General features: G+C 37.8%; 1 protein-coding gene across 2 annotated transcripts in view; it reads right to left on the bottom strand.

Moving 5' to 3' along the window:
* Positions 1 to 7751: 7751 nt before the first annotated feature.
* PPP2R2D (protein phosphatase 2 regulatory subunit Bdelta) overlaps positions 7752 to 25132 on the bottom strand; it is a 45406-nt gene continuing 28025 nt past the window's right edge. The window contains exons 2-9 of one of the 2 annotated variants that reach the window (XM_039481142.1): positions 24896 to 25016; positions 23943 to 24108; positions 19404 to 19516; positions 14143 to 14320; positions 13037 to 13201; positions 11269 to 11438; positions 11095 to 11186; positions 7752 to 8647 (exon numbers count right to left, since the gene is read on the bottom strand). In XM_039481142.1, coding sequence (XP_039337076.1) covers positions 8368 to 8647; positions 11095 to 11186; positions 11269 to 11438; positions 13037 to 13201; positions 14143 to 14302 — 867 coding nt within the window. In that variant the 5' untranslated portion in view covers positions 14303 to 14320; positions 19404 to 19516; positions 23943 to 24108; positions 24896 to 25016 and the 3' untranslated portion in view covers positions 7752 to 8367. The remainder of the gene's footprint in view (positions 8648 to 11094; positions 11187 to 11268; positions 11439 to 13036; positions 13202 to 14142; positions 14321 to 19403; positions 19517 to 23942; positions 24109 to 24895; positions 25017 to 25132) is intronic. The other variant, XM_039481141.1, reaches the window with a different exon arrangement.

Raw genomic sequence — 25132 nt, 5'->3', positions numbered from 1 at the left:
CGATAGCGAAGGAGGAGTTCTCCCCCTCAGGAACCCATGGATAGAAAGATGGAAGCCACTCTCAAGAAGGGATTTAAAGCCTCCACCACCACCACCCTCTCAGCATCCTTTGCAGCTACCTGCATTGCAGGAGCGTCTCCTTCCTGAAAGATCTCAAAGCTCTTAAAGACAGATCACCCTGACTTTGGCTCCACTTTAAAGAAAATCTCCATAGCAACAGTTTGTAGCTGACACCTCAATGGATGCAATGAGGTCCTCACAGCCCAGGCCATGGCTTCCAGCTTAGTAGCCGGGCATCATCTATGGCTTCAACCCTGGAAGATAGATGTTCACTCTAAGCAAGTCCTGTGCTAAGCTCCTTTGTTTTTGGAGAAAAGCAGGATAAGGTGGTGGCAAAAAATACAGAAAAACCCAAACAACCTTGCCTTCCCCACTAAAAAGTCCTCTGGAGAGGATATAGATTGGCCTTCAAAGAGAGATGCTTCTTTCACTCATTAGCACAGAGGTACCAGCAGATTCCCCAAAGGAAAACAGAAGAATCGAGGTCCAGGTGTGAGGGGAAGTCTCTAGAAGGACCTCAGTCCCTCCTCTTCCCCCCCACCCCCGCCCCAATTCATTTCATAACAAAGACTGCAGAGGCCTCCACCCAGAACTGAATCTAGGAGGCAGGATTTCCCATTTCCAAAAGGAATGGTTTTCATCAACCACAGACAAGTGGGTCAGTGAGATAAGCCAGGGATACTTCCTCGAGCTGGGGGCTCCTCCTCACCTGTTCTTCACATAGTCATTCAGCTCCGATGACCCCATCGAACAACCTGACTGAACAAAATTTGTCATCCTCTAGATATAGGAGTCAGAGTGTTCCCACAGAAGAAAGCTTCTCCTGGTTCCCTCCCTCAGACTTCTGAAGTTCACCCTGGCAGCAAATATCCAGTACCGAACATTCCAATTCAGCCTATCCTCGGCTCCGGGGGATTTTAGAAAGATGGTGGTGGTGATAACAGCCAGACTCAGGTTGCAGGGAACTCACATGTACCCCTTCTGGAATGACATCATGATCAGAGTTCCATCGCAGTCAGCAGCGCAAAGGGCCACATCTTGGACATTGGAATCTTCTCCAGGTGCACAGCTTCATCATCAAGGCCAAGGAAAGCTCTCCTGTTCAATACATAAAGTTATTTTCTTGCTTCAGAGCCACATGAGGCCTACCATAGCACTATGCCTCCAACTGCCAGGACGCCTGGTGTCGTGCATCACTCCATGGGCACAATCACACATCAGAAGTCTTCAAGCCATTATATTAAAAGGTGTGGGATCGCTGTATGGAACACATGAAAGAAAAGTACAGGTTTGAATGCAGGTGTTCAGCTCCTTACAGTGGTGGCCTGCCCATGACAATGACCACAAAGGCATGCCCATCTGCCTTCCAGATTCTTTAGTCCCTGCAATCAGTGCCAGCCTGGAGGACTGGGGAGCTCACTTGGTGACCTTAGCCCAAGGTCTGTGGAGCCATAGCATAAACCTCTTAGAGCTGAGAGTAGTCAAGCAAGCACAGTAAAGATTCCCACCCATCCTAAAGAGAAACTACATCCTGTTTCAAGAACACAATATGACTAAACCACCAAGGGAGAACAACGAGTCCAGCACTACACACGGAAGCAATAGAAATAAAGAGGTGGGCAGAGCAGTTCCTCCTTTCCCTCAGAGCTATCCACATCAAAGAGTACCTGAATCAAAAGGCAGAGTGGCTCAGCAGGTGGAGGGACAAAAACACTGAGTGGAGCCTGAATCAGGAGGTTTTTGATCTCTTCGTTCAGATGTTTGGCCTCCCTCCCACCAAACTGTTTGCAAATCATAAAAATGCAGAAGTCAAAATATTTCACAAAGGAGGCAGACCCTACTGTGAGGTTTTGGGGATCACTCAGACCAGTGAGGGGTTCTGTCACTGTAAGTCTGGGTGCCTTAATGCTGTACTGCCATTGCTCAGAATCCCGACACCAGTAGCCAGCTCACAAGCAAAGCTTTCACCTTGGCTTCCACCAGCCTAGTTACTTCTTGCGAGCCGATCCCAACAGCCCTTTCTGTCACAGGTCTCCCCAACTCTGACTATCCAGAGTTCTTAGCTACCAGCCTCTCAGACTTTTCCCTCTGGTTCATCGCCCCTGAACGTGTGAAAACAGCCCCCCATTATAATTCACTTTGGCGCACACACGCCACGGTTTGCACATGAGAGACCTTTTTGGGTAAAAATAAAAAGAGCAAACAGAAAAATCAGATTCAAATATGAAATAATATGGTAAAGCAAACATACAAGTTACACAAAAAAACGAAGATGCTATTTCAGACTTTACACTTCTATATCTGACATTCACTTTTCTAATATAAAAGTTACCTATTCCCTCTGAACAGTTTCATAGTAGAGAGGGGCTGTCCCTCAGTTTCTGGATGAAGACTTCAATTTTAAGTCTCCTTTAAAAGTTTATTTATTTATTTAAACCAACCAACCAACCAACCTTTCCCTCCCTTCTGGCATGGACACTCATGGTTACATTGGGCAGTGGAAAGTTCTAGCTGGGATGTCTCAGTGTTTTCCCATTAACCCTAAAGGCTTTTTGTGGGTTGTACAACACTAGGTGTTCCCCTTCCTGCCTGACTACTTCACTGTTCTGAGGTGATGAAGTTGCACCAGTTCACAATCACAATTTTCAACATATGTATACACACAAGTGTATATGTTATGGTTATTGATGTATGAACATTAAGGACCATCTAGTTCAGAACATTAAAAGCTTTCATGAAAGACCTTTCTTTACATTTTTATACATATTAACAGTGTGTACAACCAGCTGATTCAATTGCTTATTCTTTGGGGTTCAGACCCCCAATCTCCCATCACGGGGTCTGTACCCTGATCATCACCTCCAGATCCATGGGTACAAATGCCTTACCACAGTTGGCCACAGGGCATACTTTATACTTTTCCACCCTTTCAAATACTGTCCAGAAAATAAAATGAGAATAGGTGATGGTAATACTGGCTATTTCTCAATGGCCGAGGCAATCTTGGTTCTCAGACCTGATAGAGCTGAAACTGGAGCCCCCACTCTAGCATCCTGGGAGACCAGACATCGTCTCTCAAGGTCCTCCTTTCATCCAGATCCAAAGTGGCTTCAACTAACTGCCTGGCTAGTGAGGAATAAGCACTACACAGTCTCAGTCTGTCCTCCAGTGTTAAGACATCACTTTTTTCTAGGAGAGTATCCAGACTAAAAACACTATCTGGGCCAGATTCAGCAACTGTTGCCAAGAGAACGTGAATTCCAGAAATCCAGGAATTCCAACCATTCTGGGATTTTCTCCAAGAAAGCGGACAGAGGCTTCCAGCCCAGTACCATTGTGTCTGCTCTTAGTTGTGTGCTATTCGCAGGATTTTCTGGCTCCCTGACAGACAATCCACAGGGAGCCAGTTTCCTTCAAGCAGCTCTTCCCAAAATGGGACCTTCTGCTAGTTTTGAGGGCTCTGACAAGCCATCCCCTTCAAACCTCTGACTTCAAAGTCAGCCTTTTATTTAGCCATTATGACTTGATTCTTAGTAGCTGTCATATCTGCCAGATGAGCATTGGAGCTGGTAGTCTTATCTAAACAGGAGCCTTACTGTGTGTTCCATGAGGACAAGGTGGTGCTTTTGGCACAAGAATCCTTTCTTCCAAAGGTAGACTGCCCTGCCACGCTTCCCAAGAGGTTGTTTCCTTCCAAAATCACATCAAACTGAAAAGGTGTGGCACACACATGTCAGAAGAGCGCTGAAAATCTCTCAAGCATACAGAATCTATGTGAAGATTGGACTCCCTATTCGTGTCCTTCCACCTGAAATGCCAGGGACTCAGAGCTTCCAAGTCCTCCATTTCTAGGTGAATTCCACTATGTAGCATGCAAGCCTATAAACTCAGAGGTTCCTGTCCCAGAAGGGATCACGGTGCACTCCATGAAATCTTTAGCAACCTCATGGGTGGAATGAACAAAATGTATTCACCTGGAAATTTGCAAAGTGGCCACTTGGTCTCCAGCTTCATTAAGCACTACAGCGTGGGCCTTCTATCTTCTGCAGAGGCCTCCTTTGGCAGGAAGGTAATGCCCAGAAATAAAACCGACTTCTAAGTGAGCTCACAAAAAGGGGGACGGTGGGTGGGCACAGTAGATAGTACTTCTTTCCTATTGAACTTTTGTTTAATAACTTCCCAGAAATCCAGAATTGTAAAAACACTGGGCTGCAGAACAGAAATTTTCTGATAATTTGTATTATGCAAGCTTTACAGCTTGGAAATTGCTCCTGCTTGCTGCCAGATGAGTTGAGAAGGTGTAGCCACACCGTATGGCACCATATTGATCTGCCTCTGTGAGCTGCAGACAGAGCAAAGTAACCCCAGATGTTCAGAACTGTAGAAGACACTGCTATCTGAAAGAAAATTATCAGTAAGAAATTTTCCATTTCATCTATAGCTCTCAAAAGCACTTTATCCCTGTTTTACAATGGGGAAACAGAGGCACAGAGGGTGAAATGACTTGTTAAGGTCACCCAGCAGGCTGAGCCAGAATTAGAACCTAGATCTCCTGAATCCCAGTCCAGTGCTCTAGCCACTAGACAACATTGCCTTCCCTTATTAAATGGAATTTTATACAACTGATTACAGCATACAAATCTTCAAATGTTCTAAAGGGAGGATCCTCTTCGATATGCTTGGTGCATTTAAACATCAATACATTATATGGGGAAAGTATCAAAGGATAGATCAAAAAGGGAAATTTTGACATCTGTAAATTGATACAAATATTCAGGAGTTACACTTCTCATTTCCTCACATAATTGAAAATTACTCCCTCGTAAAGATTTATCCTCCTCCTCAGAAATGTTTGCATAAAATAAGGATCCTTATTTTCCTAAGCTGAACATTTTTACCTGCCAAGATGAGAGCTTGGGACTTAATTTCTCTTGCACTAGTTGTAGACAACACATCTAGGCTTGAAGAATTCAATTAAAAAAAAAATTGACCCATTTTATTGATGTAGTTGTAAGCATTTTTCAATTTATCAATTTAAAATTTCACAACGGGGGGTGTCAGACTATTGAAATTCAAAAAGTTAAAAGTTAAAATTGCCAACACACACAAAGTAAATAGCCTTAAAAAAAAAACACTAATAAGTTCAAGGAGCATTTTTCTAACTTTACCTATCTGTAAATTTCTATCATCGATTTTTTTTTTTAAATCAGTTTGGGTGTACACAGTGAAATCAACATTTATCAGCTTTTACTGATAAATACTTTACTCCATCCAGTGCTACACATATCTAATGCTAACAATAGTTCCCCTGTTTATACCTCCCACTTGAAATCGTACTATAATCCTGTCTCCTTAAGTACTTAAGATACCATGGTGTTGGGTGCAGTATAACAACCTCCCTAGAAAACAGACAATAGAAATCTCGCTCCCACCAGCCCCAATGGAAGTTTTCATCCTGACTTCAACTGGGTCAGGATCAAGACTATTTAACTTGAAAAGAGTAATGTGGTGTTACAAACTGATTTCAGACACCAAACAACTGATTTTATTAATCACATTTTATTTTCATGCAAATATTTGAAAATTGGAGTGGAAGAATCCCACCCACCAAAAAAGGTCAAGAAAAATTGTTTCCAAGTAAGATGCGTGTTGAAAGCTTTTCTTGAATCACGAGCTGTCTAACCAAAGAATTAAAAAAAAAATTTTTTTTAATATGAAGTAGCCAAATATAATGTCTCTTACAAAATCCTTTAGGTTTTTCCTAATCGCACCTATGGCTTGGTGTTTGCTGGACACAACTACAATGGCTCTATAATAAGAGCCCAACTGTATTTACAGTCATCCAATATGGTGAGATGTCCTTCTGAATTAAGGATCTGACCTTACGAACACGTAGTCCTGGTCTATAGTAGAAAATGAGTTTGGTTTAACTACATTGGTCAAGGGTGGGAGAAATCCATACCCAAGTCATGTCAAGCTGATGCAAGTCCCTGTGTAAACAGCACTAGGTCGATGGAAGAATTTTTCCATCAACCTAGCTACTGCCTCTCAGGGAGGTGGATTACCTATACTGGCAGGAGAACCCCTCATGTCGGCCATACATAATGTCTACACTGAAGCACTACTGTACCACTGTAGCACTACTGTACCACTGTAGCATTTTAAGTGTAGAAAAGCCCTTACACATATTTAACTTTGCTCAGTGGAAAATTAATGGGTCTACTCAAATGAACCAAGTGAAGTGCATAAGAAATGTTTGCAGGAGATTCTACAGGCTTTTGCTAAATATACTTGGTCATTTCCCTTTCCTAAGGAGCATACTAATTTAATATGGAAGTCTACATTGAATTATATTGGGGGAAACTCTGCTAGAATTTCAATTTCAGAAGCAAAAAAGGAAAAAGTTGTCAAAATACACAGAGCACATTCAGGTAAACATTTAAAATTTATTAAACTTTTTGGTCAAAATAATTGAACAAGTATATACAATCCCATTGTATTAGCTCTATTATGTATTTTAAGAACAAGGTCAAATCTAATGCTTAAATGACCTAGTTCCACATTTCAAGATTTGCAAATAGTGTCACAACCAATATACAGTATAAGATTTTTATTTAAACTTTATTCGTAGAACCCCAAAAAGTTAGCTGTATTTACTAGCTTATTGTGAACAAGAGTGGCACTATGGACATTAATTGAGAGGGAAGGAACAGAGACATTTTTCTCTTGCATATCCATATCTGATTGAGTAATCATAATACACCTTCATTTTTATTAAAAATGGAGTGTAAACCACACTTCTGTATTTCATCAGGGAAGCTCAAAGGTCTAATTTTCAGAAGACGCCTCTGATTTTGCAGGCACATTTCATAGTCCTTACATATCTAGGTAATTTGATGCTATTAAAATGAGCCTGTAGTTATTTCAGGTACAATTTTACACCCACACCTATTTTGGGTGAAAAACTGATGGATGAGTTTCAGGCTCTTTTTCAAAAGAGCCTGAAACTCATCCAAGAATTATTGTTTAATCTCCTGTTGTGAACAGGAACAGACATTACCACAAATGCATTTCATATCAGTATGTAGCCTCCATATAACCTGATCTCATGGTGTCAATGGGTTACAATACATTAAACTTTGTTATGTTGTGCTGCTGCTTGGCATAAGAAGTTATTTTTTTTTTTAACTGCAATGTGAAATTTAATATACATATGCCAATTTTTAATATTTAAAATAAAGTATATTTTTTCCAAAACAAAGGTACTAAACAGGTAAAAAAAAGTAATGCACGTAAGGTATGTGTCTATGTCAAACATTTGAGAGGCATCTGATAAATCGGATTTTGAATTGTTAAAGCAGCAATTTTGTTGAATGTTAAGATATTTTTTCCTTCTGTTCTAGGTGGTCTCTTTCTATTATGGCCCTAGATAACTTTATACCAACCTTTTCAATCTCCTACTTTTTGTATAAAGTATGATGTAATTTTACATGAAACCAACACAACTTAAACTAATACAAATTTTGTGGAAACTAATTTCAGAGTTTGAAATATTTCATACTACACGAAACTGTTCATACCTGCCTGTCAAAAATCAATGTTCTGGGACAAATTTTTCAAATCTTCCCATCAGAATTATTTTTCACAACCTCAATACATGCGATAAAAAAATAAAAAGACTGAATACATACTTTCAGATTTAAAAACACTTTTTATAGTTTGTTATTTTTATTAAGTGGTTTACACCAGAAGGTGTGGTTATCGATACAGTTGGTGAGTAAATATACATGGAAATCTGCCTACAAACCCAACTCAAGACCTACCTAAGTGCTTAGAGATAAAAACACCTAAGCCTAGATAAAAGGCCAGAGGAGGAATGTTTTACAGGCATAAAGCACAATATATGTTTTGAAAGGCCCAAATATTACAGCAGAGAAAGAGCGCAGAGACAGAAATTACATTTTTATGACAAGTTTTCTTCTTGGGTGTTAAATTTTTGGTCTATAAACTGGAAAGGAAGGCTCAGACTTAAATAAATACATTTGAGTATTGGCCTTTATTGAGCACTGTCCATCAATTCTGCTTCTTGTGGGTTTTTTCTTGTTGAAAATTGCAACTCACATCCCCCCTCACCGAAGGCAGAACTACACCATGAACTCAAAACCAGGCAAGCTTCTCTCCTTTATCTATAAAGGGAAGTAAGTGCATCAATGTTCTTTACTGGTAGGACAACAAGGCCTTCTCTTTTACAGAAACAACTGAGCTTAACTATGCAAGAAGACGACTTTGTCCTCAAATAAGCCATCTTTAGTTAATTTTGTCCTGGAATATATACAAGTTATTGGTGGCAGCTACAGCAATGATGTTCTCTGTGGGGTGCCATGCTGTATGAAGGATCTTCTTGTTGAAGTCCAGACTGTCAACACTTATCTCATCTTTCTTTCTCTTACCACCTGTACACACTTTGCGTGGCTTTAAGATGGCACGAGGTTTGCTACTTTCTCTTGATGCTTCTAATGTAATATCCCGTCGTGTGTTACGGTCAAACATCCTAAAGAAATTGTTGTAGGAGCCAGTCATGATAGCACTGTTTAAAACCAGAAGAAAGGGAAATATTTTACTTGGATTACTAGAGACCATAATACATTATTCCACTGCAGTGTGCCTCTAATTTATTTCTTCTGTGCACAGAACAAATGACTGCCAGCGCTCAAGTTTAAGACAACTTTGCACTATATTCTTTTCCCTCTTACTTTATATCCTTCCTCATTGCTACTCCTTTGATCCATCTTCCCACATTATTTCATACACCACATCATGTGACCTGCCCCTTGTGTCCAATCAAAACTAGCCAGCACTGCCTTCTCTCCAGCTCTCTTCCCACCCCCTTGCTATCCTACACATCCTCTCCCCTCACTGTCTCTTCTCTTACAGACACAGACAAATCATTCATGACCTTTCCCTGCTCTAGCCCTCTTGACCAGCACAAAAGAAAGTGGCTAGTGAAGTAGCAGCACCCTCCCCCTCACAGCAGAACTGCCCCTATTCTCTCTCTAGTATTATCCCTTCCCTACCCCCTTTTCATCCTACAGCACTGGAAGCAGCCAGGGGGAAAGGTAGTCCTTGAGCAACCACCCAATTCCAGCTAGCAGTACCAGAAATGCAGGGCAGCTCTCCTGCACTGCAGACACTTGGATGTGTATTTCAAAACTGCCTCCTGGAGCCCAAAGCCACTTCCCAGATACCAGTTATCTCTACCTTCCCCTGATGAGAACAAATTATAAAAGTTAATACAAATATCTACATCACAGTGAAAATTTAATAATTGAGAACAGTGTAAAATACGTTGACTTTAATATCAAAATACAAAGAATACTATACTGATTGGATTATACTAGAGAGGGAGAGAACTTCTCTGGGGTGGAAACAGTGCCACATAATTTGTGTAACAAGGACGATATCAGAGCCTTCACTACAGAACAGGTTTGTTTATATATAACATTCTAAACCTATGATAGTTCTTTTGACTTTGAGAAATCAAAAAGATAATGCAGGTAACCTTTTGCCTGCAAAATTCAGAAAATGATCAACTTTGTTGAAAGATATTTAACTCTTGTATTAGCAGAAAAGTAAACCGATTGACACCACTCCTTTCTGGAACTTGATACAAGCAGGATAGGATTGCTAACATTCCAAGTGAGATTTTTGCTATGACCCTAATAAGAAGCTCTCTGTCATGGTTACAGAGGTAGCTGCACCTCTGTCCTCTTTCTTATCTCACTGAATGCACTCCTTCAGGTGTTAGGCTCATTCCCATATCTATCCCAGGGTGCAATTTTGCAATGCTCCCTCTCCTTGACTGGGACCTAGGCTACAGTACCCTATCAAACATTTCTGCCCTGCAGATCTCCCTGTGTTTGGGCATCAGGATTTTCCCCTTCGGGAATCTGTAACCAGAGGTCTATATTGACCAAACAGCCTTCTTAAAACAAAAGCATTGTTTATTTTGCAGCAGAAACAAAGTGTATGGGGGAAAAAGGATTTTAAAATAAATAAGTCTATATGCATGTCTATCTTATTTAAGAGTCCTATCATCCCATGATGTTGACATAGGCAGGTCTAGCTTCCCCAGAAGCCTGGAGTAAGCTGTTATGTCAGAGTCTCATTTTACTCTGGTTCCTTGTAGGTTCTAACTCCCCCTGAGAGCATGTTCCTATTTATACCCTGCTATGGTTCTTTTGTTCTTTGGTATTTGGCGGGTCCTGGCCAAATCCAGTTTTGTAGACTGTTTGGAGACTGAAGCAGAATCAAGCCAGCAGTGCTGGCATTGTCCCTTAACAACTCTCCAGTGTTTGCTGATAGGTAGCTCTCTTGAGCCATTCTTCTCCTTCCTGCCTGTATTTCAGACATACCTCTATTGAGCTAATATATCAATATATTCATACAGTAAACACCCAATAATCCGGGCAACATACAGTATCAATAAGTTATCATAGTGCAGCTCCAAACCACTGCACTCTTGTATAGCACTTTTTATCCAGAAATTTTAAACGTTTCCATGGATCATGTAAGAAAACAAAAGCTAGAAGACGTAAAACTGCATTATATAGCTACCTCTGTTTCTACATGTATCATTTACCTTCGACAACAAATTTAAGGACAGAACCCAACAGAAAGGTTGGAAATAAAATTAAACAAAAACTGATCTTTCAAAATATTGAAAACCAGTTATTTTTTGTCTTATTTCAAAAAATTATGAAAAAAATGGTTTCAGGATAGTTTTAAAGTCGAAATCCAAAAAAGCTAGTTGTATGCAACCGCAGCAATAATTTATACTGAAATAGGGTTAATTGAGAGAAAGTTTACATTGCCTTTGCCACCTCTTTGAGAATGCAAAAGAAAATTTAGGACTCTAATCTTGCACATTGAGTTCAAAAGGACTGTTCACATACTTTACATAAGCATGTGTTTAAGTGTTTTCAGGATTGGGGACTAAATTTCTGAAATTAACCTTATTTCACAAGTTAACCTTACCTATCAGAACCATTCCAGCAGCACTCAAACTTGTCAAAGATGCAGTCATTTTCATACAGAGAACAAAGCTTGCTTCGAAGATATTCATGAACCTTAAAACATTTAAGGAAGTATTAGACAGATCTAAAAAAGAAAGAGATAATATTTTTTAATTTAAAAAAAGCAACACTTTACCTGATATGTCTCTACAGGCCTGTTTTCCATATTGAGATCCCACACTTTAACTGAAAGGTAGTCTCTTGTCATCATGTATCGACCACTGTGACTGAATTTTACATCAGATATTGAAGAAATAATTTCTGAAAAGAATGATCTGCTGCTAGGATCTTCAGGCTCTTCAAAAACTGTAAATAAAGATGTAAAGTAAAACTGAATCCAATACACCAAATTTTACAAATGGCAATGCTATTCAATATTTACATATTTTAAAATCATGGACCTGAATACCTCCATTTAAAAAAAGAAAAGAAAAGGAGACCATAGGCCTGCTTAGTTTTGTGGGATTTTTTTTTTTTTTTGTTTTAAAAGGTGATCCTTCTTTAAAAAGGCACTATGTTCTCGTAGCTAGTATCACTAGCTGTTAAGCTCCAATGGGTTCTCCCATTAGGGCATATCAAGAAGCTGCAATTCCTGGAGTTTGAGAATGAATGTTAAGAGGCAGAAACTAACAAAAAATGGTATATGAAGTTAAATTCAAAAGTCACTGTGTTCCACTAAGACTACCGATTATTCTATAACGTTATGATAAAGTAAATCTAAAATTTTTTAAAACATGAAACAGTAAGAGAAGTCAGCATCTCCAGGGTACATTTCTTTTACAGATCCCACATATTTTAGTGGTGCTGTAAGATACATGGTTTATTTATAAGTGAATATAAATTGCACCACACACAAAATTTACTGAAAGAGCAAGTTTGTATTTACACTGAAATTGCAACGACGATCTTTGTCTGCTTTCTTGAAACATGCTTTTTGGTTAGGTTGAAAGTTATTTACTCTTAATTCTTCAAATCAATGACAATACGAAGCATTCAACACCAAGGGAATAATACCAAAGTTCTTTCTTACAAACCTTTATAAAAACATCATAGATTACTGTACATTTTACAAAGTAAAGGAAACTATCAAAAATATGACAAGTTAGATTGGCCATTGACATTTCCAATTATATAAGCTAAGTTGACTAAAAAGGAAATGCACCATACCATACTTGCCACAATGTTTAAGCATTTTCCTTCCCCAATAAAAAAACCCTTATCTTTGCTACAGTATATGAGCTTACCTGGAAATATCAATGCAATTTAGGTCAACCCCAGGAAGTAGATATATATAAAACCATTACTACTGTAATACAACCAAGAAACAACAGGCTGTGTGTAAAGATGGGCCCTATTCCTTATGGTGGAAATATAAAAGCTTTCCTCACCTATATGAGGCTGTGTGGCTCAGTGCTTCAAAAACACTGGCCTTTCACCTCTGGGAACTGGCTTCAAATCCAGCACAGATCATTATGAATAAAATTCATTCCGATAGCTGTAAATGGTCACAAATGAAATGGGTTCTGGCAGCCTCAGCCCAGTTCCTAATGCACAAAGGTAGATGTCAATAAACTGCCCTGAACTGGCACTTGTTAAGCAGATACCTTTGAGAAGCACCAAGACTGAGTCTGGACAGAAGACAGGTCTCACTGGTGCCAAAAGCACTTGAGTCACATCGTCAATTGTCTCATGCTACACTTCTGCTTGCTGATGGCCTAGAACAAGACAATTAAAATGTTCCATTCTACAAAACTATGACTCCTTACCTTTGTAAGTTCTTTACCAATAAGCAGAATTTGACATTTTAATGTTTGTTTATATAAGCAGAATACCTACACCGTCTCATGTTGTATACGACAAACAAATCTATAAAGCAAAAAGATAGAATATTCTAAGTTACTTACATTTTGAATGCCTATCACAGAGGGCTGAAGAACGCATATCACAGAGTCGTATAGTTCCTTTGCTACTACTGTAGACAAACACATTACAATGATGTGGGTGAAACTCTGCGGCAGTAATCACTTCTGTTAGTTCCTCCATATTAGCAGGCTTAATATCTACAATGTCTGAAAGTTTGTTGGTAAAGGCAACAAATAGCATTTCACTTTTATTGTTTCTAAAATAAAATTTCCAAAAAAAAAAGAAAAAGTAAAAGAAAAAAAAAAGGTTAATTATGATTCTGGTATATTTTTAGACGCATAAGGTGAGTTCCTCCCTTCTGCTTTGGGGATATTTACTCATTGTAAAAGGACAGGAGCAGCATAAAAATAATCCTGGGCTGGTCCTAGAATCTGTACCCTACAAACTAAAAATATTTGTGTGGAATTTTTTTGCAGGATCTTACAAACTGAACAGTGAATGGCCTTCGTTCCCCTTATGCCCTGAAACAACTTAATGGCTATTTTATATTTCTTTCATCTTTGCTTTTATTGAAGACACCTATGTTACTTGCCAAAATATCTCTTGGACCATTTTGGCCTGAGATGGGCAGCCTTAAGCCATAGCAAAAGGGTCACTTTCAGTATTGTTTGCAAGGCATATCCATACTTGGTATGCAAAATTCTAAGTTTTTACTTTATTTCAAGATTAACATCAGACTACACAGCTGACACTTTGAATACAACAGGAGACAGAACTCTCTAGCAAAATGGAATTCTTTATTTTATTTTACATATATTATCAATAAGCTCCTTTAATGGAAGACTGACCCCCACATTTAAGATATATGGTCCCAGCATTTCACCTCATCTTCACTTTCTGCTCTGCAAAATTAAACTACCTAAACTCTACATATCTTCCTACTTGCAGCTTTCCATTTAAAAAACATGTTTCACTGTGATTTAGTGCATTTGAACTATTGTTTAATTACGAGACTAGAGTTAAATGAAAGTATTTAGGGCACTTATGTTTAGTAAAACTGCACTTATAACAATAAAAATGTTTCTATTAATAGTCAAAACAGAGAAATTTTATATATAATCATAGAATTCATACAGGAAAAGGATACTAAAACTTCTATCTGTGATTTCTAAATGCCATAGGTTAATTCTTAGGTCATCCGCAGAAAGGTATGTTTCATGATCACTATTTACTGAAATAGAGTTTATGTGATACGTGTGTGCATTTGCAAATATCCTTCGGGGACTTGCTTCTACCATTAGGTCCATGGGTTTCAATATTGGCACCTGCAAAGGGGAAGAGAAGATACAAGAAAAGTCAGTTTTTATATGTGGGGGAAAAAGTTCACTGTAAAGATAAGAGCTAGTAATTTGTGATTCAAAAGTTTACATTAAAGATGAATTAATTCAGCTACTGTATAAATAGTCTTATTTGCTATTATGTAAAACAATAATGTAGACTACAGAAATCTGATTTTCTCTCTGTACAGGAACACAGTTCACTTAGTTCTGGGGCACTTTTATTATATTTTTTTGCCCAGAGGATTTGAAAACAGTTGCACACCCTACTGACTTTCCCCATATTAGCAGTCACAAACCAGATCCCCCGATTGTCATTTTTTTGCATTTCAAATATGTAAGGCTCTCCCATACTTCCCCGTCGAGAGATAAGTACATGTTCATATGGAACAATTTGGAGATACTCAATTTGAAACTCTCACATACAAGTAACTACAGAAGATTTATTTTCAGGTAAGATCTATAACAAAAATTAGCTGATCAAAAGAGATCTAAGACTATTTACTTAGTGCATCTGATAGCAGTTGGTGCACTGTTTCTCCTCTAAAAATCAGTTAATCCCTTCTACACAGCAACAAGGGAGCTGAAAAACCCTTAAAACAACATTTTAAAATGGAATGAAAAAAACTATTTGAAAGATGAACAAGAAAGTTAATTTACAAATGAAATCAACTTGACCATGTCCTCATAACATAATCTGATGCTCTTTTTACTGAACTATTGACAAATTATTAACAACACACCAAGTGGAAAAGGTAAGAGAATGGAAACTTTTTTTTATTTTTTTTAAACGTAGATACAAGGTTTCTGGAGTTGCCACATATCTTGTTTATTATATAAAAAAATTCTTCTTGTCACTAACGATTAGTCACATTTTAACATTTAAGGTTAAAATGCAAGAAAAAATATAATTGATGAAGTGGAGTGCTAGGATGAGGTGGACTAAAATAATATTTCAGGGTACATGACTTTTATTATAAAAGAACAATCAAAATCCAGAACACTAGAATTAGTGTAATTAAGGAAAGGTTAAGCAAAATCTAAATTACAATTAATGCAGTTAAGTGTGAAATTCTCCTTTAACTCCTGGCTGCAAGGCTGCACAGAGGAACAGTGGGCACATGAGCCACACAGAAGGCTTCCACTCTCCATGCCCAGGGGAAAGACCCTCTGTGCCAGTTTCGTAGACCAGTACTGAAGGAATGGGGATGTCTTTATGTGAATCCAGTAGGCCTAACACCCCAATTGCTACAACTGCAATTCTGGAGTACCTGCTGTTTGGAGCGGAAGTCACTGTGTACCACATTGACAAAGATACATTCCCTGCATCTAGTTATTTAGGTTTTATGTGGGTGAAGCAAATTTCTTTAAAAAAGGAAAAGGGTGAAGTAAATTTCACTCAATGAAATCTAAAAGTAACTTTTGAGACTAGAATGTGAAAATGAAATAGCATCAGGTGAACATATTAAGAGACCACCTGAATCATTCCTGGGTGATCGATTATGAAAACATTCAAGTGTAAATATCACCAAATCTCAAATAAAAGGAACATATGTTATTAATAAGTTACTGGTGAAACTAAACCCTGAACCACAAAGCTGTGGAAGTAGTTTTTACTACTTATGGCTACGGGACACTAAGAAAAATATTACCTACACATACAATCTTGCTTTGGAAAAATGACTTGACCTATTATTGTAATTTGATTGGGTTGTGACTGGCTTTAATAATACTGTGTTTTTATAGCCTCAGTAATAAAAGCACATGACCAAAAGTAGAAAGCCTTCTTGTTTCTGCTCTCAAAGAATTTTTAATGTATAATAGAACCTCAGAGTTAAGAAAAAACACAGAATTACAAACACTGACCGGTCAAGCACACATCTCATTTGGAAGCAGATGTACGCATTCAAGCAGCAGCAGAGGGAGGGGAAAAAAAAAAAAACTACAAAAAAAGGAGAAAGCTTAAACTGTAAGGTAATGAAACTGTTTCTGTGCTTGTTTCATTTAAATTAAAATGGTTAAAAGCAGCATTTTTCTTCTGCATAGTAAAGTTTAAAAGTTGTATTAAGTCAATGTTCAGTTGCAAACTTTTGAAAGAAAAACCATAATGTTTTGTTCAGAGTTACAAACAACTTCCATTCCAGAAGTGTTCGTAATTCTGAGGCGCTACTGTATTCGGTCTTGTCTTGACACAGTATTGAATCTTCCTGCAATGGCTTTATATATTAAAAAGGGTAAATCAGGATTAGGAATGGATCCAGTTCTTAGTTTACGATGGTGAAATAGAAGAAAATGTTATCAATAACATTTCTTTGCATATTAAAAACATTAAATCCACAAAAAGAACAGGAATACTTGTGGCACCTTAGAGACTAAAAAATTATTTGAGCATAAGCTTTCGTGGGCTACAGCCCACTTCATCAGATGCATAGAATGGAACATATAGTAAGAAATTATCTATACATACAGAGAAATGAAAAGGTGGAAGTAGCCATACCAACTATAAGAGACTAATTAATTAAGATGAGGTATTATCAGCAGGAGGAAAAAAAAAACGTTTGGAGCGATAATCAAGATAGCCCATTTTAGACAGTTGACAAGGCGGCGTGAGGATACTTAAAATGGGGAAATAGATTCAATATGACCTAGCCACTCCCAGTCTCTATTCAAACCCAGGTTAATGGTATCTAGTTTGCATATTAAGTCAGCAGTTTCTCACTGGGGTCTGTTTTTGAAGCTTTTCTGTTGCAAAATTGCCACCTTTAAGTCTGTTATTGAATGACCAGAGAGGCTGAAGTGTTCTTCCTTAGCTCTCGTCCCCTAACACCCCTACTCTATTTGTGCTACGCTGATGACATCTTCATCATCTGGACCCATGTAAAAGAAGCCCTTGAGGAATTCCACCATGATTTCAACAATTTCCATCCCACCATCAACCTCAGCCTAGACCAATCCATACAAGCGGTCCATTTCCCGGACACTACTGTGCTAATAAGTGATGATCACATAAACACCACCCTATACCGGAAACCTCCTGACCTGCTATACTTACCTACATGACTCCAGCTTCCATCCAGGACACACCACACGATCCATTGTCTACAGCCAAACTCTAAGATATAACCACATTTGCTCCAATCCCTCAGACAGAGACAAATACCTACAAGATCTCTATCAAGCATTCTTAAAAACTACAATACCCACCTGCTGAAGTGAAAAAACAGATTGACAGCCAGAAGAGTACCCAGAAGTTACCTACTACAGGACAGGCCCAACAAAGAAAATAACAGAACGCCAACAGCCGTCACCTTTAGCCCCCAACTAAAACCTTTCCAGCGCATCATCAAAGATCTATAATCTATCCTGAAAGATGATCCCTCACTCTCACAGATCTTAGGAGACAGACCAGTCCTTGTTTACAGACAGCCCCCCAACCTGAAACAAATACTCATCAGCAACCACACAACAAAAACAGTAACCCAGGAACCTATCCTTGCAACAAAGTCCGATGCCAACTCTGTACACATATTTATTCAAATGACACTATGATAGGCCCTAATCACATTAGCCACACCATCAGGGGCTCATTCACCTGCACATCTATCAATGTGATATGTGCCAGCAATGTCCCTCTGCCATGTACATTGGCCAAACCAGACAGTCTCTACACAAAAGAATAAATGAACACAAATCTGACATCAGGAATCGTAACATTCAAAAACCAGTAGAACACTTCAACCTCTGTGGTCACTCAGTAACAGATGTAAAGGTAGCAATTTTGCAACAGAAAAGCTTCAAAAACAGACTCCAATGAGAAACTGCTGAGCCTGAATTAATATGCAAACTAGATACCATTAACTTGGGTTTGAATAGAGACTGAGAGTGGCTGGGTCATTACACATATTGAATCTATTTCCCCATTTTAAGTATCCTCACACCTGTCAACTGTCTAAAATGGGCCATCTTGATTATCACTACAAAAGTTTTTTTTCCCCTCCTGCTGATAATACCTCAATTAATTAGCCTCTTACTGTTGGTATGGCTACTTCCATCTTTTCATGTTCTCTGTATGTATATATATTTCTTACTATATGTTCCATTCTATGCATCCGATGAAGTGGGCTGTAGCCCACGAAAGACTATGCTCAAATAAATTTGTTGGTCTCTAAGGTGCCACAAGTACTCCTGTTCTTTTTGCAGATACCGACTAACACAGCTGCTACTCTGAAACCTGTCATTAAATCCACAAGCACTAAATCAAAACCATTAGGAAAAAATACTTTGACCTTTCCAATTTCAGAACAAGCTCCACTCAAATACAACATCAAATGTCCCTTGTAATGCATCCTTGAAACCATTAAATTTAGACCTAGATGACCAATATGGCCTAACAGTTCATTTTAATTAAAAAGTGAGCTGACCATTTCAGAAAAATATTCTTGAAATTTTATCTTTGACACTGGTGGAAAATTATCACCATACTTTAAGTGCAAATTTATGAATCCACACAAATACTGCGAGATGAGTCACTAACACAACAGGCTATTCAGGGAGATAAGTAGAAGTGATACATTATTTAGGTTCAAAGATAGCTTAAGAGTCTTATGTTAAAAAAATGATTATTCAAAAATATTCTCTCTTAATTTTACTGTCTTCTAGAAATTTAGATGAGTGAAAGGATACACCTAATGAAAAATATTAACTTATTTTAAACAGACTTTAAAAACCCTATTTATATTTACAACAGCATTAAGATGTTCCAAGATGTCACTAAGAAGCCCATAACAAAATATTTGTGCCTGAAGCACTCTGGTCTTTAATCTTCTCAAGGCATCTAGATAGTGTTATGGGCCCATGAATTAATGAAACTTCAGTAATGTCTTTCATTTAATTCTGTATGTTTTGTATGATCCTGAAATACCCAATACAGTTTTGACTCCACATAATACAAACTACAATACAATACACAACTTTATAAGTGAATAATACCTCTTTTTAAATGTACAAAGGTAAAGTTGTACATTCAAAAAGTAGATTTAACTAGAGCCAAAGGAAAAAACAAAAAACATACTCGTAGTGAGGTGATTCTAAATGGATCCCGAAGTCGTCCATCTTCATCTTTCAAGTTATAACCTTCAGCTCTTTTATCCCTTTCACTTATTTTCCATAATTTAATAGTTTTATCTAAAAACAAAAATTCACATTCTTGAAATTGAAATTACAAAATTAAAGATGATTCAATAATTATAAAGTTATATGCCAGATTATAAACTCTCCCAGGCAGGGATTGTTTCTTCATCTGAGTTTCCTCTGTGCCTATTACAAAGAGGCCTCAATTCTGATTGTCGCCTTGAGCGCTACCATAGTATAAAATGATTAAAAACACAAACACTACATACTAGAATATTTTACTTTGTTTGAACTGCTTATGAAACCATTCAGAATTGTCCTGAAAGTTGCCTATTTTAACTATATAAAGTTTCCAGACAAAATATAAATTTTAAATGGTGTTAAAGTTGAGAATACATATCAGTAATGTAGAGATTTGCAGGGATGTTCTTATTATGCCCCAAACAAGATCAACTGAGGAAGTTTGGAATTAAAACTGAAATGAAAAGAAATTCAAATATGTTACTGTATGGAAATGCATAGTTAAGGCCCTAACGCCTTAATTCTGCCCTGTAGCACCAGCATAAAATAATCATATAAAGGCACTGTATTACCCTGGATTAGATGAAGTCCAGACAGACATTAGACTTTTCATATATTTTTCCTTATAGTGTCACTATAGGATAGAGTTAAGGTTTTCTGGGTGCTCTAACAGTGTATTTCCATTCTTTAACATGCTTGGATTTCTTGTAACTTCAACTTTGAATTTCTAGGAAACAGCTTTCTCAGCCATTCCCCGAAATCCTGGATTCCAATCTGAGGACTACAAAAGCCATGTTGGATTTATTATTCAAGGGGGCAAAAAGCCATGACAAAGTTCCTAAATGACTGTAATTTTTCATATGCAGTCAATTTCCCAGACAAGCATCCTTGAAGGCAGCAACCTCTTTCCTCCCTCCCTCCCACTGCCAAAAACTGGGCCTCTCTTTCCACCTTCTGGAGCCAGAGAATAGTCCTCTGAATGTAGCTTTCAGCTCACCTGCTTTTTCAGTATGGTTCAAATATATTCCATTGGAAAATCTACTTGGGAAAGAATCCTATTCTCCTTCAGGATCACCAATCCCCATGATCCTTGTGCACATAAGGATACTGAACTATTAAGACAGGAAAGCTCTTTTTCCACTACAGAAAGATGGAAGAATCAGCCTCCAGGGACAATGTTAGAAAGGAATGTTACCCTGATCCAAGTAGTGAGGTTGTGTAAGAAGATTTAAGGAGGAACACTACACAGGGTGAATCACCTTGTTAAGGTCAGGAGCATCTTGGTCTGCTGGTTCAGACAAAGAATTGAACCCTAGGCTTCTGGAGACTAGCAGGTCATCTATGTGAAATAAGTTGTCCAAGGATGAGGCTGTGAGTTTTTCAATATATGACCAGACTGAAAGCTCTGGCAAAAATATTCTGAGGACCACCAGCAAGGAGTATTAACGCAATGTGTCTTTTGACAAATTTCCATGTTAAATATTCTTCTCCAAGAAAGCATATGATTATTCTATTCCTGACATGCTTACATCAGAACCAAGGTACCAATGGGCTTCTGGGCTAAGTGGGGGTTCTGACTTTTGAGAGGGGAGAGGAGCAACGTAGGAGCAGTGAAATCCTGATACCATAAGCATTGGGTATACTTGTATCTGTTGACATCATAAATCAAGGGGCATTTCTCACAAGATCATCTCTACCAACTAAAGGAGAAGGAACACTGCACCTGAAGGAGGCTGACTCCACTGAACATTCTGAGTGTAAGGAAAAACATTCAAAGCCCCTGACTCTATCCTGGCTAATCCTGAGGTAAAACCACAGCTGTGTGTGTGTGCGCGTGTGTGTGCGCGCGCAAATTTAAACAGAAGTCTAGCCTCTTTTTATCTGCTAAGACAAGGAAACAGCAGAGAAGCATGAATCATCCACTTTCCTTTAGAGGAAGAATGAGATCTTTAAGAAGTCTGCTATTTTCATTTGCCGTTAGGAAAATCTACTCCTCTGACTTAAGGAGAGATGTTTGAAAAAAAGTTTCTCCTCCTTAAGAAATAAATATACACATATGAATATACAATAAAAGGTTTGAGTAGCATGCTCGATGTAGTTGAATTTAGTAATTTGTTTTTGTTATTCCCCATCAAGCTAACAAAGAAATGTACAGTTGAACCAATGATCTCCTGAGGAGCGAGACTCCCTTTATATTTTAAAATTCTACTAAAAGTGTGACATACCCATTTGAATAAACCTTTCTTTCAGAAGGTGTTATATGCACTATTTTCATAAACAAAAAGGAGACTGATATACAATGTTGACATGTACAGGGATTTGTTCTGCTGTTTCACAGCTGATGTCCCTGGTGTTCTGTTTAACAGGTGATCATGAGATAGTGGACAAGTCCTTCTGAAAGGTAATAGGGTATGTGAACTGACACTTTCATAAAAGGTAGATGATTCCAGTCAAATGCTGGGTAAGATAACAGACACATTCTCTAAGGAGCTGGGTTGTGTTATTGCCAAAGGGACTGTAACTTCAACAGTACAAAGATGAAGCTTTGGCTGTTAGAATGCCAAGAAATTTCTACCATGTAAGGAACAAGGTAAACTATCCAGTTATTTCAAGTTTACAGATAGACTGCAATTCCTTTTAATAGACTCCATATAAACATATCTCATCTGAAACCTTTTTAGGTTTTCTTTCCATTCTATAATTGTCTAATTCAATATAGAATAAGCAAAAGCTGTATTTGTAGAATTGATAGATATCTGGGGAAAATTGTTTGCTAGCATTCTGGAAAAAAGTGAATTCATTATGGGAGACGAGGAAGAATGAGCCTTATTCCCAAACCCCAAATGCTAATCAGAAAAGCTATTATCACTTTTTTTTAAACCTATAAACTAGTACCTTCAAGGCCTCTGAGTAAGGGGGTTTATTTGGATTACAAGCTGATCTGGGGAGGGGCCTTCCTTTAAATCTTATACAGTGGCAAGTACATCATCAGCAAATAATGATAACTTGTGTAACAGTCAGATGTACAATAAAATGTAGGCTTCTACAGGCATATAAGACCCACCCCAACCACCAAAGATACAAAGTTCTTTCACACTCACTTTGCAGGTTATTTTATGATAAAGAACACCAGTGCAATTGTATACTGCAGTATTCCATATGAAACTCAATCACACTTGTTCCATGTTTTAAATCTATTAATTACAAATAATCATAAGGCTACATTAGTTGAAAGATTAGAGGGAAATAATTTTGATGTCATTTGTTTTTAACATTTAACATCACTTTTGTATTCAGTTTCACTGCTTCCTTATGTAGTTTCCATCTGTGTTCACCTTTCACACAGTAATGGGGAAGAAAAACAGTTACAACTAGAAAAAAGTGATTTAAAACAACAAAAATTGGCAGGTAGATTCCAGGTCAGATGTAATACTTGAAACTACTGTTGATTTTTTTTTTTTTTTAAACTGGTTTGATTTCAAGTTCATACCATCTCTTTGGACTTGCCAACCGGCATTTTGAGGACATAGTGTAGGAGTAATAACCTGCAAAAAAGCCCTTCCCTATTAATAGAGCATTATGGTGAAACAGCTGCACTGTATTACCTTACCCAGCACAATCGTACTGCAATCCAGAATGGAGTATTTTAGTGAAACCATGACATAAATATTTACTACTAACATATATTAGAAGATAACTACTAAGATTTTCCCCAATTTAATAAGGCAGAAAGGAGATTTATTTAAGTGAGACTCTTTAATTTTATGTATGGAATCGACATATCATGATCATGTACGTAATGGAAATATAAATAAATGTATTCCTGTCAATACAGCTGTTCCTTTTAGTTTGTAAGCTCTTCTAAGCAGGCACCATGCTCTGATGTCTGGGCAACGTATCACATTGTGGGAACCACCAGAAATAATGTTGCATCACTAACATCAGGTTGCTCTGTCATTGAAGAACGGCCCTGCCACTGGACAGCACCAGGATCAAAGAAACACAAAGGAGGCTTAAAGCCTCCTTCTCTCAAGCTATGCTAAGGTTATGGGGCTAAATTCCTGCCTTTTGCAACACATTTGTGCATTAAAGGAGTAGAAAGCACACACAGCTTCTTTACATAGCCTTCAGTCACGCAAGCAGAACAACAGGCAGGGAAAGTACTGCTGGCTATTATGTCAGCTTGCATATTACATCCAAGGGCACATTCAGTGGGTTGGTAGGTATATCATTCCATATTCCCCTAAGACAGCTAATGCATAGTTACTTCACTATTCTAAACATATGGTATCAAACCTAACATGTCTTGCATGGAATTAAAACTATGAAAAAAGAATACTATTCTGTTGTATGAAAGTAATGAACAAATGGATCCAGGGTAAGACTATGAAATTCAACTAGAAGTATCAGAAGATCTTGCTGTTTTACAAAATAAAAGTACACAATGAAATGTCCTTACCATTTGTAGACAGCAGGAAATGAGCAGCATTCTGTTGTGGTAACCACCTAATTTTATTAATTTTTTCCTCAATTTCTAGACTCTTCAAGTAGTCAAACTCAGGTTCATGACTCTGAAAGGTACTGTAAACGTTATATTCTCCCCGAGAATGAGGACGGCTTTTATTCTGTAAGGAAGCATAACATTTTTATTAATGAAATAGAACTTATTTATTTTTATACCTAGAAAATGACAACATTATATACATTCTAAATGTGAACCAGGAATTGGGAAATGCTACTAGGCAAAGTCTTGAACTGGTCAAGATCCATTAGAACAGGGGTTGGCAACCTTTCAGAAGTGGTGTGCCGAGTCTCCATTTATTCACTCTAATTTAAGGTTTCGCGTGCCAGTAATATATTTAAACATTTTTAGAAGGTCTCTTTCTATAAGTCTATAATATATAACTGAACTATTGTTGTATGTCAAGTAAATAAGGTTTTAAAAATGTTTAAGAAGCTTCATTAAAAATTAAATTAAAATGCAGAGCCCCATGGACCAGTGGGCAGGACCTGGGCAGTGCGAGTGCCGCTGAAAATCAGCTTGTGTGCCGCCTTCAGCACGCGTACCATAGGTTGCCTACCCCTGCATTAGAATGATATTTTGTATAACTGGTCTTTTACAATACAAATTGTAAGTTTTAATTAAACTTCCATTTTTGTTTAGTTTTAGAAATTGTAAAATCCAGTCTGTTCCTGCTATGTTTGATGCACCAGCATGCTCTCTGCTGGCAATGTTCTAGCCACAGAATTTCACTGCACATTAGACATACCCTACATGGTTACGGAAAGACCCCATTTCTCACAAGATGTGTGGTTTTGTAAAGTTTTTAAAATGTATTTTTTTAATATGCCAATGTTATAACATTACAAACTCTACAAAACTGCGCATATTGGAAGACAGTGGACTCTTACCACTATTGGGCAGCTCCAGTCCACAGTAGGGTTCTGTGGCTGGTATGTCAGCAACAGAGAGAATGTGGTGCACCAAATAGTGAGGGAGCAGGAGATCTGCAGCTGGCCTTGACTTAGAGATCTGCAGAGAAACAAAGAAGTTTTACAGTAGATTAATATTATACAAATGTTTCTTGTTCTTGTTATTAAGGACAATCAACATGTAATTTCTAAAATTACTGTTTTTTTAAAATATGC

This window comes from Mauremys reevesii, linkage group 7, assembly GCF_016161935.1.
Source record: "Mauremys reevesii isolate NIE-2019 linkage group 7, ASM1616193v1, whole genome shotgun sequence".
In the NCBI taxonomy this organism is placed as follows: domain Eukaryota; kingdom Metazoa; phylum Chordata; order Testudines; family Geoemydidae; genus Mauremys; species Mauremys reevesii.
Note: the sequence above shows the minus strand (reverse complement) of the source record. Positions and strands in the feature narration are given on the sequence as shown.